We start from the raw sequence: 20,901 nt of genomic DNA on the forward strand, positions 1-20,901 counted from the left end.
ATTACAACCAATCATTGCAATATACTCTTACTTATAAAAACAAAACGGATAACTAATATAACATTTTATATCAAGTCCATAAAGAACACTTACAGATTATAGACATAATTATTGTAAGGTTTTGTTGATTTTCATCGCGTCACACGCAGTTTGATTTAAGGACACCAATAAAAATGACTGTGGTCCCTCGATCCCGAATAATCGCATACCACTTAAACGGTCAAATATATAATCTGTAACATAGACAACTGGTAAGAGAATCTATTTCTAAATGTGTTAATTTTACAGTCTGTATCAGAATGAATGAAATGAGGTGGCACCTCGGCACCTCATTCTCTGTTTACATTTTCTTTGGTAAATCAAAAATTACACGCTAATCATAAACGTGTTTAGAAATGGAATTCTCTTTGTTCCTTGTCTATGAGAGCAGTCAAACGTTATCCGCTATTGAACGGGCAACGGTCTTATGGATATGATAGTATAGAAGTTAATGATGTATGTGACAAAATGGATGTTGTTTACATTTTCACGAATATAATGTACACGACCATTAGCCTCAAAATATATATTACAATACTATTGATATAACTTTGAATCGTAGCAAGTTGTACGTAATTATATAAACAACTTTATACAGTAGCAGTTATTTCTAGAAATGTATTTATTTATATACATAGCATTGGAAATGTTTTTCAAAATTTATTTAGTTTATGCACAATAGCTATCTTTTTAATAATGTTATATAAAAGTAATTATATAGAATATAATTATTATTTAATTAAGCAATTTACTTTCAGTTACACAGAGACAGATAGCGAATTTTTCAATGTCTGTTTGTGGAGATTAATCAGTGCATATTTAAAAATATCATACTACACAAATGAATATGCTATGTATATATCAATTCAAGTAAAGGCATTACATTATATTTGTGATATGTACGTACACATAGAGAGATGAGTCTGTATTATAGTTTTTTTTTATCTTAAGTTTTATTCATAATGTTTGTTTGCGCGTTGTTTTAGTTATATTTAATCGACCGGTCGATTTATCTAATTTTTTAGAATGTATAATTAAATCGGACCCTGTGGGAGGGTTCCGTGCATTGAAAAGTTAGAGACACAGTTCTTGTTGTATTTAATCTGTATCGCTAGAACAAGGTCCCTTATATACATGTTATATTCTAACAGAGATCGAAATTACGACGTCTTGAGATAGGGTTCTAGGACTAAAGTCGTATCCGTCAGTCAGGAGTTGGCCTTTAGCCGTTCCACAAGTTCTTCCAGGGGTTGGAGTGCCCTATTCAATCTCCGTCTTATCCGGCCCCCGCCGGTGAAATTGTAAAAGACAACTTCAATCAATAGAAGTAGTAGTTGGAAAAGAAGAGTCCAAAGTGAACACTTATCGATTACAATACAAAGTTCATGACAAGTTGAAAGTGAATAACGAAACATGTTCATATACACGAGAAAGAACGAGATAGCACGACGGCCCCTCAATTTTTGTAATATCTAATTACATAATAGTCAAAACTAATCGAGTCCATATTGCTATTGTAAATAGAATTTAAATGACTTTGTTCTAGCGTTGTAGAACATTTTAGTTTTAATGTGTCCGGAAAGAATGTCTAGCAAAACGATAATCAAACGACCCATTGTGAACCATGACTCTATATCTATTACAAGGAAGTATTTAATTTGTTTATTGATTTTGTTGGATTTCAACGTTACGCACTTACTTATATACGCCGTGCATTGTTTTTATAACAATGTGTGATCAATCACATTTAAACCTACACAAAATATTTCTAATATAATTTCATTCAAATTATTTCTGCAAAATTTAAAATATTCGACATGAATCAATTCAACTTAATTTGTAATCTAGCTTTCTTGCCCTTTATATGGCCTGGGATAAATATTTTGGTAATTTATATTATAATGTATACGTGATTAAGGGAATTAAATGCTACGGTATTCCTCGTTATAAATCTGTTACATATAGGACATGTTCAACTACAATGCAAAAGGTTGCGTTCAATTATCATTATTTGGTTTTGTTTAAAGTTATCTTTGCATTAATGAATATTACAGTGAAAACTCGATTTCAGAATTGTCTGCCGGGTTTAAATGTAGGTATGTATGGACATGCATAAGTACGAAAGTATGTAATATGAACATCGATTTTGGTTGATAACTTTAATTTGGATTTATTCAACAAACACATGAGTTAATAATGTGTGAATTAATCTATTTTAAACATAAATTGAATTCATCGAGTTTCCACTGTGTCAGCAAACAATAATATAATTTTACTTCGCGTTGGAAAGTCCGTAATAGAATAATGTTAATTTCAAAATACCAACGTTATATATGCTATGGTAATTTGAATGTACATTACATATGTCTGCAATTTGTTGCTAAAACTAATGTTCACTATATATTGTTTATGTCTGTCCCTTTTGCACAGTTTTGTTTAAATGCTGGCTGATTTCAAGTTTATTTTAAGTGTACCAAAAAGTGTCTGTAAAACGACGCGCGACACGATCGCACGTTGCAGTGATGATTCTCTGTAGTTATGTATTAAAATAAAATAATAAACACAATTAAATCAAGTTTTTTATTGTACACTAATTACAGTCATATACGACGCGCATTTATCCAACATCTGCAGGCGCACAATGAGTTCTTATGTCATAAAAATAATTAGAGATGCAGTGAACTCCTGTGACCCGGCTCCAACTCATCTGGACACTGGCTGTACATTTTTTTTTTACTTGTATATCACTAATACTGCATTACTTATTATTTTTTGTTTTCTAATTCTATAATCATTTTAAATCTTAATGCTAACTACATGGCCGTAATATCAATTTAGTATGAAGAAATCTTTGCTTACAGATTTTAAATTTGGCTCTTAATGAAAGTGGTTCCGTTACGAACATTCTATATGGATTTCTAGTTGGATTTTGACTGTCTTGATGACTAACCCTGCGTACATGAATGGCACCTCTTGACTTGCCATTTCTAAGGACTAAGCTGTCGTGTCTCTGTACCCTGGAATTTAAATTCCATCTCAGCAGATTACGCACACTCAAGGTCAGATGCATTTCGACATTGTCTCTGAATGCGCGCTTATAACTAAACTGTGGTAAATAAATAAAAAGTTTTTAGAAGAAAGATTTGAAGTTTATATTTCTTAATTTTTGTTTGTGTTATATGCAAATTGGATTTCTAGGATGCACCTTAGTCATGTTTTTGCGCAAGTATAAGCCTTATACAAATAATAACAATTAAAGTCTTTTTCGTCTATGGACGTAGCTTATAAAATGCATTTTAAACAGTCTAAGACTTATTTGATACATCACAATATATTTATGTTTAATACAACGAATGTAACAAAATATTGTTTGATTACTGGCGTAATCGAGATAGTTCTTGGCTGCAATATAATTAGTTTCTTTTTAATTCGAGGTTTAAAATTTCTACTTATTATTTCTAAATAAGAACTATAATCAACAAATGTATGTCTAGATACGAGTATACATACACTTCATATATTTTTAAAGCAATTTCTCATTTGGTATTAGTAGCTGGCGTTGTTTGTACTACTCGAAGTGTTACGCACTAATTCATAAATATATTCAGCTAACTTAAAATAATAAAAACACCTATACCTGACATTATAAATAAATAAATAGTTTTTTTTATTAGATATAGACTTTTTTCATGGTTATTTACGATTGTTTTGTAACGAAATGTTTACCGTAATTATATATATAGGTTTATATCTGTAAGATCTTATAAGGGACTGTGGCCGGCTTCGCGTGGGTATCTAAATTAATTTATACAAAAAAGATGTATAAAAACCGCATGATAAAACGATTCAGTTGTTCATTAGATTATCGCGTCAGTGTGGACGTGACTTGGGACTTTGATTTTTAAATATGTATGTGTATTTTCTTGACTATATATTTTTGTGATAATAACTACGTAGAAAGACTAAGAAAGTGTGTTGATATATGGTGAATAGGTAGATCTGTCAGTAATAATTGTTTACATCTACCTCACTTGTAATACCCTCGAAATATCTGGAGCTCACAAAATAAATTACGGTAAATATCCTGTTACATTAAATGTACTTATCTATTTATTTATTGCTTTGTTACCAATTCTGATGAGTCACGTAAGATACACTTCTTACAAGTAGAAAATATATATTTATATGTGAATAAAATTAAAAGAAATAATTCTACATTAACCATACTCTTCCTCTCATAACGGCATTAACAAACTCACAATTACATAACAAAAACAATGTCTTTTTCCGCGACAATGGACGTCATATATTCGTCATACAAAAACAGTTTCCGGCTTCTTCCAATAACTCTGTATCTCGTCTAGACTCTTGCCTTTCGTTTCTGGCACACAGAACACCGTGTAAAACACGCCTAGTAGAGTTACAGTTGCAAAAGTGTAGAACACCACATATTCCCCAAACTGGTTAGCCACTGGGGTGTAAAATAGAACCGTCATGGAGCTACAGAAGAATGAGAAGGCCATAGAAGCACCCGCCATGCGTGCGCGCATCTGGAATAACATGAAATACAAAATAATCTATGATCTAAACATATAAACTACATGTGATTTACACCTGTTAATATTGATTAGTTTAATATTATAGAGCATATGTTTAATTCTAGACGACTGTATTACCAGATGTCATAATTAGAAGTAGGGATGCTCCGTAACCGTAACCGAATCCGAAATAAAAGTTTCAGATCGGACACGTTATTACCTATTTTTTAATTCCTTAAACAATTAATATCCGTAACTGAATTTATCCGAAACTAACGGATGATCTAAATTAATTTCATATTCGCATCCGTATCCGGTATATTAATCATTTCTATATTCGAAGTTTATCCGTATCCGAAATTTCATATCCATAATGTCCCTGATTAGAAGTATTATCATTAATCGACTTAGTGTTGAACTCAACACATGTCATGTTCATATTTGACTGAGGTATTTTGTAAATAAAAATAAAAATAAATCCGGTAGCAAAGTTATTCAGTATTAATATTCGAATTTAAGATTATTAGAGTCCATAAGGGATCACTACTATAGGAATAATAATAATATTAATAATAATCTCAGAACAATTCACACAGCGCCATCTAGTCCCAAGTTAAGCTATCTAAAGCTTGTGTTACGGGTACTAGATAACTGATACAAGTACATAGATTTTTTTTATTCGTAACGAAAACACCCAGACCAATACAAACAATCATACTCATGAATACAAATGTTTGTGCCGTGCGAGGAATCGAACCCGCGACCATCGGACGTAAAGCGGTGTGCTAGACCACCGAGGTCGTCAAAAGTAAAAGAGTATAGTAAAAGACATAATGCTCTAACGCAAAACTACGTTCAAAAAGTAGTTACCAAATTAAAATCAATGCTCGAGTAAAGATCGTTGACCGCTACGTCACGATTGTACATTTTTTAAGCCATTTTAAATTATTATTCTTTAAAATATAAAATTCAATATAAGTACAATACGAAATTTAAAAAAACCATTAATGTTTTGTAGGTAGCAATGTTAACATGTCCAGCTTGTCAGTGACGCAGCCTATTCTTCAGAAAGTTAAACTCACTAAATGTTACATAGAATGGAACCATAAAGTTGTCCTTAAGTTTAAACATGGGAAGTTGTAAAACAGTTTCATGAACATTTTTAAGCCTACATGCCCATTTGTACAACCTACATAAGTTGTACAAAGATCATTTCTATTCTATCTGTACTAATGTTATCTGTATAGAATTTAGAAGACTAACCTGGAATGTGAATACTTCTGCCATAACCACCATTGGGACAGGTGCTAATCCAGCGCCGTATGCCAGGATACAGACGCAGACGGCCGTAACAGGTAACCATCGTACTGACTCGCTACCAAGCAGGAAGTAGGTCGCCAGCGTGGCCATGCAGATGGACACCAATAGTGAACTACAAGCTAGGGGTAGCTGAAAAACAATATTACAACTATAAACACAAATATTGTTGTAAGAATACATCACTAGCATGATTATAGATTGTTCTCACTAGAGTAGAGATGTGCTAACTCGTAATAGACATGACTCGAGTTAACTCGAGTTGAAATTCAGTTTGAAAGAAAAGTTTTTCGAAATTAGAAAAATTGTGAAAAAATGTTGGCCGCAGCTGGCAGCTTCGCGGAACCATATAGGGGGCGAGCATGGGAAGTGGCACTTCAAACCCGCGGCAGGACTTATGGAGCGCATGCATGGCTGCAGGTGAACTTTTCCTATTTGAGTGAATGAAGTGAAATTAATCTGAGCATTTCTTACATTTTACACGTCCACTCACTGGCGATTCGAAAATGCAAACAAGGGATTTCCTTTTAAGATCGATCATTTACCGGTTGAATTGTCCCAACTCGAGTCGAGAGAATTCAACTCGAGTTAACTCGAATTCAGCACAACTCGAGTTGTCACATCAGAAGAAAGAAAAAATATTTATTAATTTGTTTTTTTTTTCGGACTACTCTAATGCAGTTGGTTTTTCAGCTTCACCGGACCATATAAGGCGAGTGCAGATGGCACTCCAAACCCGCAGAAGGACTTATAGAGCGGCTGACGGCCAACTTTAGTCTGAGGACACCGCTAGGGGTTCGAACCTCGGCTTAGGCTGTAGTAATTTTGATCCCCGTTTGATTGGACGAGGATCGGAGAATAGGGATAAGACGGTATTTTACCATTGAATTTACTTGATAATGAAGTTACGATTGTAATATAGGACTGACTATATCTGATTAATAAAACATTTTTGTTCAATACACGTTCGGCATATCAATGAGAATATATCGAACCTACAAACACAGTTGTGCATCTTTATTATTATGAAGTCATCATTTTGTACAATAGCGGCTTATATTTTTACGTGATAACTTACAAGAAAATTATATATGACGTAAAATTTTGACGGCCTCCATGATCTAGCGGGTTAGCACACCGATCTTCAGTAATCAGATGGTCGCGGGTTCGATTTCTCGCACGGTACAAACATTTGTAGACATAAGTTACTATACTTATAATGTTTGTATATGGTTGTTTTCTATGTATAATATGCATGTACTAAAAAGAAGATACATCTATGTATTTATATGAGTTGTCTGGTGTCTCAGCTTAACGAGCTCTGCTTTGCTTGGCGCTAGATGGCGTTGTGTAAATTGTCTAGGGATATTATTATTTATATTGCAACACTAGCTGAGCTGCAACTTCGTATCTGTATAACTTTTATGGTTTGAATTGGAATAACACAAACATAAATTTTTAACTGAAGTACATTATTGAAAACTATGCTGAAATTAAGCTATTATTAATATTATATTATTTCTGTATTAGCGCGCACAAAGGTACAGTTTCATCGCCAGCGTTAGCGCAGGCGGATATATCATTCCATCCTTATCCATACAAAATAAAGACATCATACCTAGTACGTATATATATGTACCTTCCTTCCAAATTTCTCAATAGACATAGTTGTAAAAAAGGATCCAGCTAGTTGCAAGGAGCCCATAAAAAGGGCTAGCGTGTTAGGGCTCCACTCTGTGCCTGCTCGCCGGAACACGTCCGCTGCATAGTTCATAAGGGCGAAACACCCAGATAGGGTCTGCATCCCCATCAGGACCAGGGTCACTCGCAGCGCGGAAAACGTTGCTTTATCTCTAACTGCACAATTAACAAATAATATTCAATTGGAAGTAATATTAAATACAAAAAGTATTTATACCAAATTATAATTAGAGTTGATATATTTGTATATTTATATCATGTTTATTCATATAGGTCTATTAACACAATTATAAATCAAATAAGAACTAATGATAATTCTCATCATGAGGAAGTGGGCAGGAAAATTACTGCTAATTTCATGTAATTATATTTACTAATGATGTCCCGATGAACGAAATTCGACTTTAATTCATTTAAATTTAAGTTTAACTGTGTAATTTTTTTTATTAAGGTAAATTCAATGACTATGTAAAGGAGTATGGTACATGTACGAGTGTGAGTCTGTTAAATACATGATAATATATGTAATGTTTCTTATTAATTTAATTAATATATTTAATGCATTAGTATAAAAATTAATATTGGCTCTTTTAAAACTTCTTTCACGATTGTTTACACATTATAGTAACGGCATATTTACCATGAATACGATATCTATACGGAAGTCTATTTCAAGTTGTTCACCACATGGAATCTAGTGTTAGGTATATTGTACATATTTCATAAGTATAAACTTAGATATGCTTTAGAAGTCGAAGTGAAACAATGAGTGTGTTTTGTCGTGTTTTTACTAGTAGTGGTAGGACTGGACTGTGTAGGTAAGCACTAAAAATGCGGGTAGATATATTTGTTTGCTCATAATAATTGTTTACATCCTCCGCCATCTTGGTCACGCGAGGACGTTTGTAACAGAGTCGAAATATCGGAAATTCTTAATTAAATGATGATACCTAAATATCACGTTTACATTATGTGTACAAATATTCTGCACTCTTTAATAAAAAAATTAACTGTGACATAATTCATTTTGGTCTTGTATGAATGCTTCTTTTTACCATTTACGCTCGATGTTTTGTGTAGGTATGTACCTATGTATGTATGAATATATAAGTTGTGTATCGTTTTGACTTCACTTGTAAAAATACACATAAGTTTAAAAAATATAATACAGTCTAAAAATATATTTCTTGGCGAAAGCTAAATGTTTAAATAATAAAATAGCCTCCAGCCAAATAAAATCAATACTTACTAACACTCATGACAGTCACCCTGGGCATGGCTTCGTAAATACATTGCTCAGTTTTCAATTTGGATAATTCTTCGACGACAACCTTGTTGGTTCTACTCATGCTGCGCAACCAGCATATTGTTTTGGCAGCTTTCTGAAAATGCGAGCTCTCCGTATAAAGGTATCAAACTTAGGGTGCCACTGTCTCATCTGGGGGCATGGGGATTATAAATACCATTACTAACATTAATTTCCTGTGAATTAGCCACCATGGACTTACTGAGCTGATTTCATGTTCATCTTATCATCATCAAAAAGAGCAACACACAAGTTTCTTGCTCATTCTTCTTGTGATGAATCTGCATTCCGAATGAGTGGTAGAATCAAAATATGACTATTCAAAAGTGCTTGTAATGAGTTTATTTGAATAAAGATTATTTCTATTTCTATTTCTATTTCTTCCACTGATGCCCCACCAGCATGTAGCGTTCGCACAGACGAGTATACTATCAAAAGCTATATATAATATAAAAGCTAGCTGTGTTCACAGTTTCAATCGTGTGAAATTTACAGCCTATGTCTTATTTTAATGTATAAGCTATATTATTGTAAAGTTACAATAAACTCCATTCCGTAGTTTTTGCGTGAAAGAGTAACAAATATCCATCCATCCACACTGACAAACTTCCGCGTTTATAATATTAGTAAAAACAGCTAATATAATTGTACTTGTTCGTTTTGTCTAAGTTAACATAAAGTTATAGAAGAAAGGGGAAGGGATAGTTAGTAATGGGGGTTATTATCCGCATTACTTGCTATAGCAATTTATTCTTTTAGAATAGCCTCCCCTTAGAAATTATCGCGGTTAATTCCTGGTGAATCTGCGCCGGGCTGACTGACGTGACTTAATGCTCATGCTATCATCCTCCACTGGTGCCTTGCCAATGTTAGCGCAATCGGGTGCATCATACCATTATAATCGACAAAAAAAAAGACACGCACCGCTTCATTGTCGATCTTGAGTAAATAATTAGGTGATTCAGGCATAAAACAAAACAATATCACATGGCATGCAGCAATCGCTAAATAAATCGCTTGATTGGCTTTATAGGACACTGACATGCCAACTGCGTACACGAATATCACTCCCAGCTTGCACACGGTCATAGTCAGCGACGCAAGCGCTCCCCTCAGCGAGTCTTGCGATATTTCCTTCACATAAACTGGGACTACCACGAAACAGCCGCTGGAAGCGAGCCCAGCTATCACTCTAGCGGTGGTCAGAGCAGTTGGCGTAATTAAGGTAAGCTTTATGGTCCAGGATATCTGTAACAAGACAAGGAGTATAAGACAATTTTTATTTGGTTGTTTGGGTTATTGTCTGGTGCATGGACTTGTAGCATTGCGACCTACATCTAGACTTATTGTGCTCGCCCTTTTTCAGAGTTCGCTATCTAGACCCGTCAGGGACAAGAATTGAAGGATATTCTTAGGAGCGATAGTGATTATCTCCTCATGGAAAGTGTTTCGTTTAAGCATGAGTGGGCTACAACCACATAGTATAATAAGACTTATTTCTAGGAAAAATATTTTTTATAGGACGGGTCATTGGGCTCCCTAAATATAGCGCAGTGATGGCTGTCTCATCCGTCATACTCGTGAACGAGTGCTGCTCAAAGGACTGGTCTGCTCTAATCACTACGACTGATTTCCTCTTAGAGATTCAACCAGTTTGTTGTATATACTAACTGCGCCCGCGACTTCGTCCGCGTAAAATGACGATACTTCCATATAACCTTTCAACCCCTTGCAACCCTTGTTTTGCATTAAAAAGTAGCCCATGTCCTTTGTCAGGATCTAGACTATCTGTGTACCAAATTTCATTTAAATCTGTTCAGTGGTTTCGACTTGAAAGCGAGACAGACAGACAGACAGAGTTACTTTCGCATTTATGATATTAGTAAGGACTTTCTCTATTTGTGTATTTAATTAAATTCGTGCTAGTTGGTAGGTTGTATTCAAACACGACTCTTAAAAATGTAAAGTAACAACTAAATTATTTAAAAGAGCAACACGAAAGTTTCTTGCCCATTTTTTTTGTGAGGCAGCTTTCTGTATGTCATGTAGATTGAAAAAAAAAACGTGACGACTATTCAACAGTGTTTCAATATAAGTTTATTTGAATAAATGATTTCTATTTCTGGACATTGTCAGTTAATCCATTTTCATGTATGTGGATTGTCAAACGAATTACCGGCCTACCTGATGGTAAGTAATCATCGCCTATATACCTACATGATGTCCTTAGTGCTACTACGGACATCACGTTATCATGTGATGCACGTGACACCTCTAATGCGTTTCTATTACGGAGAACTCAGATGACATGGCCTCACGCCTCCATATTCTATAATTTCATTGCATTATGTCACCCATTAACTGAAACATAGCTTACAAGGGAGGTCGCTGAAGTAGGTACCCACGCACAGGACTTTCTATAAAGTGTACTTAAGTGAATCTGTATATTGAGTTAATATTTAGACGGATATTGGCAGAGGCGGATCGTGAATTTGTGGGGTCCTGGGCTAAAACTACTTAGGGCCCTACCTAATTATACTCAACTAAAAAAATACACCGACCAAAAACAAGTGACGTGGAATTCCCTGTTCCGTTCGATAGATGCACATCTATAGGTTAATGGTTCTCAGGGTTTGTCAACCTTATGATAGGTTTCTTAATATTTTAGTATTTTTTTTAATCTAAATATCGCCTATTGTTTTCAGTGGGGGCTGGGGGCCCTTTGCATCCATGGGGCCCTTGGCTGCAGCCCAAAAAGCCCATAGTTTATTTTTTAATAACTGGAATTACCAACAAGGTTTTTCGCTTAGCATTTCTAATTTTATCTTTTCACTCAGGTCACTAATGGTTGAATAGCATATATAATGTTAAGTAGCTTATGCAATACCTTCATCAAACATTGGTTTATAATAAGTAAAAATATTTTTAGACCAGACTATTTGTTGCAGTGATTAGCATGCTCACACCATCTTTCGGCTTTATTGCATGTATAGATAAGGTTTAAGTTACTCGTACCTCCGTAACAAAGTTACATTTCAATAACAAGCAATGTCATATAATATTATATATACAACATAACTAATCTATGTAATTGTATATAATAATGTGGAGTAATATTTTGCTGTGATTACCTGATTATGTTATCATCTCAATTAAGAACTGCTATAAAAGCTATGTATTTGTATATTATTATATTTAAATACATAGTTCATCTACATCTTAGCTGATAATGACACTTTAAAATAATACCTCGAGTAGGTAAATGAGTAAGTTTGTTAGGTAATTACATAACACACTTTGAAGGTACATTTTAAACTATAAATTATAAGAATTGAAAGAAGAAAAGAAAGAGTTTCATTTGTTTCGCAATAATCACTAATTTAAAAAACTATAAACTATAAAAAAAAAAATTATAAGAATTGAAAATAGAAAAGACCTACTCAATACGCTCACAGTTTCATTTGTTCCGTTTCGGAGGATAAACGAAAACTGTGACACGAGAATTTTATATATAAGATGTATTTTTGTATATCTGTGCCGAATAAAATAGAATAGTACTAAATAGATTTAACAAAATATTTCACCGTTAGATTCCTATATCATCTCTGAGTAACATACACTATTATTATTACTAGAAAATCTAGTAATTCTTACTAATACTTTAATACTTAGTAATGTACATATACGTATAAATAAAATTGGATTGTCTGTTTGTAATATTGTAATAACCGTTTTTTACTACATGCATATGAATATAAATACGGTACATACACCAAAATATTTTTTTTACTATTTTCGTCTGTCTGTCTCTTTATTGTAATATGGCTGGACCGATTTTTTACTTTTTTACATGCATATTAACATAAATACGGCTACTTTTATTTTAGAAAAACAAGTTTTTCCACGCGGACGCAGTTGTAAGTTCTTACTAAAAGGTGTAATAAGACGGTACAGTACACCTTGGATTACAATTTAAAAAAAAAAACAATTAATATACTACGAAGTTGGCGCCACTAGTCATTCATAAAAGGGTACAAATTTTATTAGTTTAAAATTATAGCTTTACAAAGTTCTTTTTATACCTCAAAAGTGACAAAAAAGCATACGGCCCATCTGATTGTAAATGGTTACCGTAACCTATAAAAAAAAGGAACTATGTATTTATATCAGTTGTATAGTACCCATAACATAAGCTCTGCTTACTTCAGGATCAGATGACGTAGTTTTGTATTGTCCAGAGGTATTGGCTTGTAAATTAAATTGATATAAAAAAAGAGATATCTTTTTTTATTACTTACATATATCAACCGCCAAGCAGGCAGTTTGGCGGCAAAATAGGTGAGCCGACTTTGAAGAAAGTTTATCTTTAAAAATTGTGAGAGATTAAATTAAGATATTAGTCGAGTAGTCGACTTAGATTGTATCGCAGTTATAAAAAAACGCGTTTCAGTGTTTGTTTTCTCACGAAGATAACCTTTGGTTTGTTGGATTTGGTTTCAGACACTATATAATGACATACGCAAGGCCATGTTGCGTTCAGTTTTGCATAATTAAAAAAATATGAATAAACGGGTAAATTCGTTTAATATTAAACTCGATTAGTACGCCAAAGATTTAGGTAACAAATAGAGGTGCCAGCAAGTTAGTCACGTCAAGCGTAATCACTTCACTTGTACCTAACAAGTGATTATTTGTGTCTTTTTCGTTAGGTTAACTTTTATCAACAAATAATGTGTTTAATTACTCTGTGAATTGTTAAGTGACTGGACTGGTGTTACCTCAATTAGAATTGGAATATTCAGGATTGCCATTAACATCCTTAAAATGATCCACTGTATTCATCTTAATGATTTTATTTACAACTAGTAACCGCGACTTCGTCCGCGTGGAATTTAACTTTATTTTTGTAAAATAAATGTAGCCTAAGTTACTCTTTATTACATCAGCTACCTACCAATAAAAGTCCCATCAAAATCGGTCGAGCCATTTTAGAGATTAGCCGGAACAAACAGACAGACACGGTGAGAGTAAAACCGCTAGACCGACACGATTGTAAATTATTCGGAATTTTAAATTCTACTTACACAAGACAGGAAAGAAACTCCAATTATACAAATTTTTCTTCCAAATCTATCTGAGGCATAACTGAAGAAGGGTATTCCACAAATGGCCGCCAGTGGTAATGCCGCCGCCATCCACGAGATGGCGTTGTCCGTGAATGGTACTAGAGCTGGTGTGTCAGCAGACTTTAGGAGGGGGCCCATTGGCGAGAGCCAGCCGATTTGTATGCCATACGTGAAGGTAGGTATTGTAGCTGAAACAAGATATTAATAACATAAATAATTGCACGACTTTATGTTACTTATTAGAATATTTATTTATTAAAACAAGAGCTTCGTGCCATGTGTGTTACGTCATATCAAATCGAGCTGACGCCAAAAATAAGTCAGTTTACATTTTTGACTAACTCCAACAATGGAAATACCAATATTAGATTAAAAATAATTATATGGACAGAGTTAACTTCAGTTCCTGTTACGTTGGATTCAAATATGCCGAGCGAAATGTGGTGTGTCAAATGTTATATTCACCACAATATCGATGCTTTACAATGCGTTACTTTAATCGGTATGGGATATCGGCCCTAAGGTATTATATTCTATACTAGCTGAACCCACGATTCCGCGTGGAATTTAACTTTATTTTTCTAAAATAAAAGTTTCCTAAGTATTCCTTATAACAACAGCTACCTGCCAAAAAAAGTTCCGTCAAAATCGGCTCAGCCATTTCAGAGATTATCTGGATCAAACAGACAGACACACAGACAATTTGGTGTATGTATCGTATTTACATTCATATGCATGTAGTATAAAACGGTTATTTCAATATTACAAACAGACACTGCAATTTTATTTATATGTATAGATGTATAGATTAAACCAGACGTAATTAACAGGGACGACGTGGACCGATGATCTAGTCAAGATCGCTGGAAGGTATTGGACGCGAGCAGTGCAGGACCGATCGTCGTGGAGATCTTTGGGGGAGGCCTTTGTTCACCAGTGGACGTCTTCCGGGCTGAGATGATGATGTTGATGATGAATAACAAGGAGTAGAGTAATTAATTACAGATTGATTATAGTAATTTCTTCCAAACAACGTTTAGGTAGAGGAAATAAAAATAGGATGTTAAAAATTACCTAACAAGTTTCATCATTTAATTTGAAATAAAAAAATGAAAGAATGAGAAGAAATATTACACTACATTATTTTCAGGTCTTTTTTTTATGAGTAGGATGGTAAGAAATAAGTATGTTTGTTTGCGCATCTGATGGTATTTATTTCTAGGTACCTTCAACATGTTTCATTTGACTTTGGTGATAATTAACATGAAGCATTAAAAGAAATTCAGTTATTCAGTTTCTTGTTAATTCTGCTCAATTGAATCTGCATACTGAAAAGAACGGTAGGGAAAAAGATATAATACAAAAATTTGACATTATGTATTGCAGATTCAATTGAAATGAACTGGCAAGAAACTCAATCGTATAAGCCAGTTTATTAACATTGTGTACTAATGGTGCCTATTTTTTTTTATTTGTTTGTTTAGACTATTGTCCTGTACCTGTAGTACCTGTAGAACTGCGATCTACATAGATCTATTGTGCTCGCCCTTTTTCAGAATTCGTTGCCTAGACATATCAGGGACAAAAATTGAAAGATATACTTAGGAGCGATGGTATTTATCTCCTCGGGAAAGAGTATACACTAGTAATACACAGATATTTCGTTTATGCATGAGTGCCAGGAGTGGGCTACAACCACATAGGGTGTGTAGTAGCGTTTCGTCATAGGTGCCTATGTTTGAGATTAAATGAAAAACCGGTACATGAACAACTATTGCCATGCACGTTTGTCATTCAGTGAGTCTTCTTTTTAGTTGAAAATCAAACAAAGTTCATAAAACAGTTCAAGGAGAGCACAAGATGTTTCGAGTTTTCAGTTTAGACCGCCGTTTGGTAAACATTTGACTTTGTTCTTCCACTGTTGTTCCTTTGTTTGTAATTTCAATTCTGGCATTTTCCTTACAATATACAATGGAAAAAGTATTGAGTTTATATTTGCCAAATATATACAAGTTTTGTTGGTAGTATTAACAGATGGTTCTTACAAGGTTAGTAATTTGTGACATTATATTTGTATTACATCGTACATACATACAATACACCTATCGTTATTGTTGTAGTAAACATCCCACCTATATTGTATTTTACCAATATTATAATGAGAAAGTCTATGAGGATGTATGGCTGGATTAATATTCGGTAAAAAATCCATGTATTTCCTATGCTTCATTAACATTTTTAAGTGTAAGTATCTGTGTACTGCAATCAAACATTATGATGAAAAATAGGACAATGTTAAATCAATACAGAAATTATAAAATATATAAAAAATATTATTTCGAATAGGCACAAAAAGCGTTGCATCGTAATCATATGTCATCAATAATATCGCAATTCACGTGGACTTATTTTTATATATTGCCCCAAAACTGGTCACATCATACCTAGTTTAATTTAAAATTTTATTGGACTATATAAACTTTATTATTTTCATAATAAATGTTAGAAGTTTATAAAATCTATGTTACGTTATTGTTTTCATAAATTTAGGGGCCGGGATTTCTTTAATTGACAGTCTCAGGTAGGGATAAATTTAGGAAAAATCTTTAATCATGACTTAACATCAAATTCAAGGCAATTTTATTTTTTAACAGATTTTCCAGAATAATCTTTTCAGCTCTTTGATTTTTATTAAAATAACTAGTTTTTTTTTTCAGTTATAATTACGGCGCCTGGAGGAAAGGGACAGATGATCAGGGAAAGTAATGTGGACAGATGATCTTATTGCCAGCAATGTACCATGTCAGGTTACCACGCGGTTCCCCTTGGAAACCATCGTTATAAATCGGTTACGATGGGCTAACTGACCTGACCTCATGCTCATTTTATCACTCGTGCCCTGCCAACGTAAACCATTAGCGCAGACGGTGCACCATTCCACTATAATCCATAAAAAAAATTACGGTGCCTACAATAGGGTCGGGAATATGGTGTAGTGTTTACTTTGGTGGATACAATTTGATATTATAAATAAAAATAAAGTAATAATAATTGTAATAATGTTAATAATCTATAATTTTAAATATGTAATATTAATCTAATTGTTATAATGTACATATTAATATATGTAATTATTAGGTTTATTAATAAAATTTGCATGCCTACTGAAAAAAGACATTTTTATTACAGTGCAGCCTACTACTGTCACTGGGGCTTTATTGTTATGTATATATTTATTTATTTAAACTTTAATGCACAAATACAATATATAAATGTACATATGGCGAACTACTACTACTACTACTACTACTACTACTACTACTAAATTGACTTACTTACTTACGAAATGAATTATCTAGTCATCATCAGAGCGTGTTTTAGGATGATATATCAAAATATTTTGCTTTGCTCTACAGCACAGGGAAAGTGCACATTCTAGTTCAGACATTTTATTGCAGCATTATTCATATGTACTATTTGTTTTATGTGTTATATAAAAGCGACATGTTTTTCTATTATATTATTGAAACAAACAATATTGTTAAAATTGCGATGATATTATATTGTTTTATTGTAAACGATAACAATATGTACCATTGTAATTCAATGGGATTGTTAAAAGCAAGCAGACTCTCATTTCTAGTGTATATAACATTCGAAATGACCAGATTTCGCATATTAAAACCTATGTTTTTCATTTATTTATTTAACTGAGGTAGACATCGTACATAATATTATGGATGATAATGGAATGGTGCACCCGCCTGCTAACAGTTTACGCTGGCGGGGCACCAGTGGAGCATAAGATGAGCAAGAGGTCAGGTCAGTTAGCCCATCGTGGTAAAGTCATCATTAATTTCTCACGATGATATTCAGGGGAAACCGTGTGGAGGTCAACCTGACATGGTACATTACTATCAATGGAGTTATCAGTCATTACTAACAATCACTTTCCCCCTTTGTACGTAATCGTCTTCATGTGTATCGGAACACCTTTAGCAAACACAAAGCTGATAAAGTTGAACTGATGTATCCATGAAGACATTTGGTTTATAAGCTGTTTCAGTCGAAAGATAAGATAAGCATGAAATTATAGGATCCAGGGTCCATGTCATTTCAGTTTTTTCATAATGGCAACACATGAGTGGTATCAAGCACATGAAGATGTAATGTACCGTAGTGAATTTCATGTACAGAAGACGGTTGCCACTTAACGTTAGCTCGTTAGCTATTCCAGTTTAAACTTCTTATTATAAACCTGTTATTCTGACGAGGTAATAATTATATATATTAACATTAAAGTTAATATATAAATAACATTTATTACACATAATTATTTTCTAAATATATTTGTTTTCATATCCCCCTATTCAGAAAAAAAATGTAGTAAATTAGTTTAATCGACAAATTTTTATCCTGTAACTTTATTATTTAATAGTACTATTGTTTACTAAAATTCATACAGAGAACTTGGATTGCACTTTTTTCGATTTTTCACTCTACTAATCTAAAAACTGAACAAAAAAATAAAAACAAAATATATCCTTACATAGTATAAAACAAAGTCGCTGTCGCTGGCCGTCCCTATGCTAAAATCTTTAAAACTACGCAACGGATTTTGAAGCAGTTTTTTTAATTGATAGAGAGATTCAAGAGGAAGGTTTATATATATAATAATAAATGTACACCCATGCGAAGTCAGGATGGGTAGCTAGTTGTAAAATAAAAGAGTAGGTACAACTAGCCAAGCTGCCTGTAATAGTTTAATTAAAGAACTTTCTTCTGGAAATCTGTTGTGAGTTATTGGTTCAGAACTGCATGTGAAAATAAAAAAAATCCATTACTAAATTTGTTATATGTGGACATTTCTAATATCTAATAATATGATCCCATAAACTATACACACTGGTTGCAGAGGTGAAGAATGAAGAATGAAGGTTACTTACAATTAGACAATTCTGACACAGAAATTTATGATGATGATTTCCAAGAAAACCGTTTGTAACTCAATTTGACTCTAAATTCTTGGTAATGAAGCCAAACCAATTGTCCTCATTATTAACAATACCCTCTCCATAATCGATAGGTTGAAAGGAAGTTCACCATTTATTTATTTAGTTCTACTAAATCATTTGAACTTCATAACCTTTAGTTTTACTCACATAGGTTACTTTTTAAAGGTCGGTTAACTAAATGGTCAATGATGTCACTTTCACTCACCTAGTAAAGCAGTAAAAATTTGTTTCCGGGCACTTCTTGCATTTTCCCGCCGACCATCCATGACTGTATACTTCGATTTCTTAGCACGAAAATTAAAACTAATACCGCTGCCGTATAGGTTATATTTTATATTTTTGAATTTAGAATTAATAAAGACACTATATATTTTTTAATTTTCCAAGCCAGTGTCCAAGCGATAAATGTTTGATTTACTTTTATGTCATAATTTACGTGAATTATTTATTTAATACGCGTTATCATTTTAATATACGCGTACGGTGTGAATTGTCATGTCTGACACACTAAAACATGCAGGTTTTATAACCTACGTACTCGTATACCGTATCAGTACGATATAATTCGCAAACGTACAACATGAAGCACGCCACTCATATGTACACAACTTCATAGCTTTTTAAACATCACGTAATAGTGCCATTAATTATGTGAACTTCTCACGTATCTATAAGTCCGTATCTCAAGGCAGTAGGGTTTAATGTCATTTAAAAATGAAATATCGAATATGTACAGTTATTTTGGTTCGCATACTGACTGATTATATTGAGTTTGCATCGGTACTGTAGTTAGAGGAATTTAAACTTTATTGTTATAACATAAAGTTCATCATATTATTATGCAGAATTTTATTGATTTTAAATGGTAGGTAACTTGTAGCTTAATATACAGGTTTTCCCCTAGACCTTATTTCCAAGAAAATCTATAATTTGTTGTAATTATAATTTACGGTTCAGTTCCGGAAAAAAGTATTCGCCTTCGATTATAGATACCAACGGATCCTCTTACAAATATAAGATCTTTCAAGATTTTGGCATACGAAAATCGGTCAAAATACCCTGTATGGGATTATAAAGTCAAACTGAGCTAATGTGTATGTGTTATATGTGTTTAATACGTGTACAATTTATCATATTTTGATTTCTTGTTTGATGTTTTAAGATTGGTTGATCGATTAGTATATAAGATCTACAGGGAAGTAAACCCAATAAATTGTAAAAGTAATCATCAAAATCGGTACAAAATTGACGAAGGTATCTGCTAAATTGATCACAAATGTCCTGGAGTTAGTAAGTACGTTTAGTTAATTAAAATGACTTATCTATACATATAACTAAAATTGGAGTGTTTGTTTGTAATATAGAAATAACCGTATTTATATTCATATGCATGCATATGAATATAAATACGGTACATACACCAAAATAATATTTTTTACAATTTTTTGGTTTGTTCCGGTTAATCTCTGAAATGGCTGGACTGATTTTGACGGGACTTTTTTGGCAGGTAGCTGATATAATAAAGAGTAACTTAAGCACCTTTTATTTTAGAACATTTTTTTTTTATTAAAATAAAGTTAAATTCTACGCAGATGAAGTCGCGGGTACAGTTAGTTTTATATATATTTACTCAAAAAATAGCTATACTCTTATGTCAACCCAAAATACATTATTCGAAATTTAGAACTAATCATAACTCGAAAGAAAACGGGTCAAATGATTAATTCTCTTGTATTGATTTGGCCGGAAAACGAACGTAGCCTATTTCTTGAATTATTAATTAATTCTGTATACAGTCGATTGAGAAGAACTGGCAAAAAACTCAATTGAATTTCTTTGAATCTTGTATTAGGTGTCTA

General features: G+C 33.2%; 1 protein-coding gene across 1 annotated transcript; it reads right to left on the reverse strand.

Annotated features, from left to right (window-relative positions):
• Positions 1-3,843: 3,843 nt before the first annotated feature.
• LOC131849727 (facilitated trehalose transporter Tret1-like) lies at positions 3,844-19,561 on the reverse strand. Its single transcript, XM_059199842.1, has 7 exons — positions 19,248-19,561; positions 13,986-14,215; positions 9,826-10,149; positions 8,845-8,977; positions 7,534-7,751; positions 5,841-6,026; positions 3,844-4,589 (listed from the first exon to the last, which is right to left on the reverse strand). Exons 1-7 carry the CDS (start codon positions 19,306-19,308, stop codon positions 4,353-4,355), a joined length of 1,389 nt encoding a protein of 462 aa, XP_059055825.1. The 5' UTR covers positions 19,309-19,561; the 3' UTR covers positions 3,844-4,352.
• Positions 19,562-20,901: the final 1,340 nt, after the last annotated feature.

Source organism: Achroia grisella, unplaced genomic scaffold (assembly GCF_030625045.1).
Source record: "Achroia grisella isolate CSIRO2021 unplaced genomic scaffold, CSIRO_AGI_Agris_v1 utg660, whole genome shotgun sequence".
Lineage (NCBI taxonomy): Eukaryota > Metazoa > Arthropoda > Insecta > Lepidoptera > Pyralidae > Achroia > Achroia grisella.

Excerpts from the sequence above, each read along its gene's own strand:
- LOC131849727 (XM_059199842.1), bottom strand. The coding sequence starts at position 19,308 with ATGGATGGTCGGCGGGAAAATGCAAGAAGTGCCCGGAAACAAATTTTT. Across the intron at positions 8,978-9,825 it reads TCAAGATCGACAATGAAGCG|AAAGCTGCCAAAACAATATG; the intron begins GTGCGTGTCTTT and ends TCGCATTTTCAG. Across the intron at positions 6,027-7,533 it reads TTGAGAAATTTGGAAGGAAG|CTACCCCTAGCTTGTAGTTC; the intron begins GTACATATATAT and ends ATTGTTTTTCAG.